Source organism: Montipora capricornis, chromosome 4, assembly GCF_036669925.1.
Source record: "Montipora capricornis isolate CH-2021 chromosome 4, ASM3666992v2, whole genome shotgun sequence".
Taxonomy (NCBI): Eukaryota; Metazoa; Cnidaria; class Anthozoa; order Scleractinia; family Acroporidae; genus Montipora; species Montipora capricornis.
In genome coordinates, this window is record NC_090886.1 from 27,908,782 (window position 1) to 27,913,781 (window position 5,000).

The window sequence follows — 5,000 nt, forward strand, 5'->3', positions numbered from 1 at the left end:
GTTCGATAATAAGGCGTTGTAGCATATCGCATTCCTCGGTGGTGGGGCAAATTCTCAAACACTTCCAAATTTAAAGAAAAAAAATGCACATACACTGATTCTATCAGTCGTAAAAGATAAGACCATAATTGTTTTAGAATTAAAAAAATTAGAACTGATCTCCTGATTGACCGTTCTCTCACCAAGGACTCAATTTTCACTTGAACACCTGGCGCGATCGTACGACCAACCAATACGATACAATACTCTTCTGAGGTCTAGGTTTAGTGACTTTTAGTGACTTTTATGCTTGTTATCACGTAAAGCACCAGTAACATAAAAATGCCGTCAAATATAAAGCTAGATATCCAATGCTTACAAGTTCCGGTTCAGTTCCCCCTCACGGGCAATCTCGCCTATACGAGATAATGCCTCACGGGCAGGCAACGTTAAGCGAAAGATTCAATTTGTGGCTGATCGTGAGAGGCTTGTTCCGTTCGCCTCATTAGGTAGTCTGTCAGAGGCAAACCATAATACTCCGAATAAATGCTTTGAAAAGCTTAAATATTTTTGTGACTTCTAAAAGTCATAAAGTGGGTTTAGATGGACATTGGCGCATGGAGTAAAGGCGCTGTTACACTCTGAAATGTTTCGTGCAACTTGTCTCGCAATGTTTCGGCGACAACTTTTTGGGGGCACAAGTTGCGCGAAAAATTTCACAGTGTAACTGCTGTCTGCTGTCTGCAATTACCATAATTATGCCAATTAAGCAAATTTTTGACTAAATATGGTCCAAGCTGTGGTAAGCAACCACTAAGCGGCAATTGAGACGCCCCACTCTTAGCATGCAAGTGTCACGGACAGAAATGTAACGCCACAATGTTCGAGGCACTACAGTCGCACGAAGCGATAGCACAGGGGATAACATAACCAAGACATCTTAGTTGTGACATCCTTTCTTTTCTTTGAATGTCTGTCGCTCATAAACTCGACCAGCTTGCAAATCGCTTTTCCGGTAGTTCGGGTAAACTACCCACTAACAGGTTAAACATGACCTTTCTAAGGTTTTTTCAGCATTTTCGGTGGCAGACTGGTCGGTCATGTTGTTTGAGGAAAAAGGTTTTTTGCCTCGGCGCACGCGTCAGGCGGTTTGCCGGCGTCGTAACTTTCACCCTTGGGAAAATTGACCAATCAGAGTGCGCCCTTTACTTCTCTCTAAAAGACCCAATCTACCGACGACCGGAAGTTATCGTCTTTCATTTTTGTTGTGCATACTTAATTTCGCTCTTGAATAGTTAGCCTTGAATAGCAAATAACTATTGCAAATGCTACTTATATATCAGAAGGTTGTCAGAAGTTGTTTTAGCGCTACCCGATATTCAAACGCCTCGAACTGTTAGACAGCTTAGTGTGCATATGTTGGGGTTTTATTTTGTTTTTGGTTTTTCAAACCAGTTTAATTTTTTAAAACTGGTTTAATTCTTTTAGAATACTGCCCATTTTAACATCGGCGGGTCTAATCTGCAGGTCGCAGGTTGCAGGTCACAGTAACCCTAATTAGGCCTAAATAAAAGTTTTTAGGCCTAAGGTTAGCTTTTAAGAATGTTTAGGATACTTTGTTTCGGTGAAACAATGACCTGCAACCTGTGACCTGCGACCTGCGACCTGCAGATTAGACCCGCTGTTTTAACATATTTGGATATCTTTCTGTAATTGCTTTTATGTGAGTATGTATAAAATAAACTGGAGAAATCGTTTTAAGATTATTATGATGGATTGTTGTCTGTGATGCTATCAAGGACAATAATAATAATATTATTTATTCTATGGCTTGTGTTTGTAGCCGATATAACGCGCGCTCTGATTGGCTAATTGTGACTGAATTGTAGTGCATTACTCTCCCGTAATGCCCACGGGCCGATTACGGGCTTGCAAAAACAAAGCAAAAGGTAATTAAAAAGCCATATAATAAACTACTTACTAACCGAGCTAGCTCGAGCCGTACTGGGGAATATTGGCCCTGGGTGGTTTTTGTACGGACCTCGTTGCGCTCGGTCCGTACTGCCACGACCTCGGGCCTATATTCCCCAGTACGGCCCTCGCGCTCGGTAAGAAGAAGTTATTATTGCACGTGAACAATATTTTTTAGTGTTTGGGGTTAAATTCTCAGCTTAGTGACGAGGGTTAGGCACTTATTTTAAATGAACTTTCATGTAAGGTTAGGGACACTGCCGGCATTTTAGTAATTAGGGTTAAGCTCTCAATTTGGTTTACGCACTTATTTAAAACGGTTAGCATTTCAGGAGGTGTCGACAACTGCAGACTGCCTACAAATAGCGCTGATAAACAGTTCTTAAGTCTAAGCACCCAGTTTTTTCTTCGTCTTTTATTTAGTCGAGAAGCAATTAATTGAGAGGGGTTCAACACTAATTCATATTATGAGAAATGTTAACTATACTTTGTCGGCTCCATACCAGTGCACTGTATTGTTTGCATAATTTCAAAATTGCAGTTGGATGACCCAAGTTTTTGGATTCTTTTGTCCATTAGATGGAGCTCCAATAGTCTCCGGCGTCCCTTCGTCCATAGCGGTGAGAGAAAATTGTACTGGACAAAGGTTAAAGTTTATTTTTGTTGAGCAACCTAATGTCCCTTTTATCTCTATGTAATTTGACTATTTTTTGATATCTTGAAAAATCGTACTATCCCATATTATAAGGTCGTTCAATTGCCGTCATAACATGAAGTTACATTTCAGCCATCGAGAAAGTATGATGCACTATGTACAATTTAATTACCCGCGGTCTCACTACTTTTCGTAAGGCCCATTCAGTTGAATTATAAACATAAACTTAATTGATAATCCAATAAAAAATAAATATATATAAACTTCATTTTATGGAAAATTTACTGAACAAAATTTATCGGGAAACATTCATTTGTCTTTTCATGGCTATGGCTTGTTACGACGGTTGTTACGACCTGCCTGTTTTTGCTAATTTCGTGTCTTTGTTATAGAGGTGTCACTAAGTGCAACATTGCCATGTCGCAGCTCATAGCTTCGCAAGCCAATTCAATTAATCTTTACAACTTAGTCCATGATTTTTACTACGACAGCTTTCTGCAGTACACCACAGTTGTCGTTTTTCATAGCGATCTTGATGTACCCTTCATCACCCCAAGCCTTGGACCAAGAGTTCTTGATCAGCCAATAGGGTTCGCCTTTTTCCACTCCATAACCTACAGCTAAGGCAGCGTGGTCCAGTGCGTGAGCTGGGAACGAGAAAAAAAAAACGGTTGAAAGAACTCGCTGGCTCAAGTTTTCTTATGCTTATGTCTTTATTGTTCTCGCCGGTGAAGTTGTTCATTGATCTCTCATTCTATGCATAATTAAAATTACTTCGACTCTATTTCACCGACTGAACGTAGCGCCGCTTATGCCCATTGCCGATAACAAAAGTGAGGTAACATTCAGCTTTTAGTGCTTGAATTGTCTCACCACAGCAAATTTATGCATCCATGCATCTACTCTGTGTACTGCACAGTGTGCACAAAAGTACTTCAACAAATTTTTACGACCGTAAGCACATTTTTTCCCAAGATCGTTGCCTCCATGCTGCGGCACTGAATTTCAGTTATGAAACGGGCTGATCACGCACGCTCGAGAAGCACTGAATTAAAGCATCAATCTCTCTCCAGAGCCCGCTTTTCTTTCGGTCAGCACCTAAAACATGGACTCTGGCCAGGGCCAATTTATGCGCGGTCGCAGTGAAAGTCCATTTTTGTAACTATTGGCAACAGTTTGTGTTCCCAGCGTAAAACGAGTTGGAGGTCCGTGATTCCGGGATTTCCTGCTTTGAAACTGGCCAGAGTTAGCCAAATTCCGTGCTCTGGGTGATGAACAAACAAAATTGTCAAGCAACTGCTATAAATAAACATATCTTTATTATCCCTGTTGCCTCACAACGCCAAATATACCGTTTTAAATCATTACTCCACTTATTCTTATTCCGGATTAGGGTCAATCACGGGGGCCCGTAAGGGTCATGCTGATGTTGTTATTTTCTGCAAGTCGAGAATTTCCTATCTCGACTTATAACCCTAACCCTAACTCTAACTCAAATGTTGGTTTTTTAGGAGCGGGGAAACCGGTATACCCGGGAAACTGAAAACCTCCCAGAGCAGAGAAGCAACAAAATGGAGTAGAGAAGCAACAAAATTATCAACTCATATGTGAAGCCAAATCTGTGAATAGAATCAGACCACATTGGTGGGAAGCGATTGTTCCAACCACTATGCCAACACTGCTCCCTTTAAATACATTTTATCTAAGAAAAGCGCTATCACTCATTTGATAATTATAACTTACTGCATTCTGGGTCGTAGTAAATCCCTGATCCATAGAATTTGAATGACTTCGGCTGCGTGTTGATAAGAATACTGACAGGGCCATAAAAAGCGACTGCCTGCTGAAGCTCACTCGAATTTCCTTTTGTAATGTTCATGTAAAAGTCAAGCTTTGCTCCGGTTGTCGTGTTCTTGAAATGACATAATCCCTCCTGAAAAAAGCCAATTTTTAGACAATAAATTTAAGTTAGACGTCACAAGCTTCTTTTAGTCGCATAGGAAAATAACGCATCCTGCCTGGACTTGCCACTAGCACGTGTTACGATGCTGTGAAAAATTAGCAGTGAGGTCCCGCTTGTTTTTCTTCTATTCTCTCTTCGCAAATCCCATAATACACCTTGTTTATCCCCAATTAATTTGCATAGGCTTAACTGATTGGAGTGTAATGTGAAGTGCTAGATTTCTACCCCATATGAACCATGTGAGCGTTAGCCCTACTAATGGAAATGGGCCCACACAAGGACAGAGAAAAACTCTGACCAGGGTGGTAATTGAACCCACGACCTTCGGGTTAGATCACCGCTGCTCTAATTTGCATTGGCTTTGTTTTCGATTTCTCTCTTGGGACATCTTGTCCCAAGAGAAATCCAAAACAAAAAATTTTTTTTTTTTTT

The 5,000-nt window shown here is 40.7% G+C and overlaps 1 protein-coding gene across 1 annotated transcript in view; it reads right to left on the minus strand.

Moving 5' to 3' along the window:
* Positions 1–2,371: 2,371 nt before the first annotated feature.
* The window catches only part of LOC138044578 (counting factor associated protein D-like), an 11,724-nt gene continuing 9,095 nt past the window's right edge, over positions 2,372–5,000 (minus strand). Inside the window, exons 9-10 of the mRNA XM_068891053.1 lie at positions 4,349–4,538; positions 2,372–3,252 (exon numbers count right to left, since the gene is read on the minus strand). Of these exons, the coding sequence (XP_068747154.1) occupies positions 3,071–3,252; positions 4,349–4,538 (372 nt within the window). The 3' untranslated portion in view covers positions 2,372–3,070. The remainder of the gene's footprint in view (positions 3,253–4,348; positions 4,539–5,000) is intronic.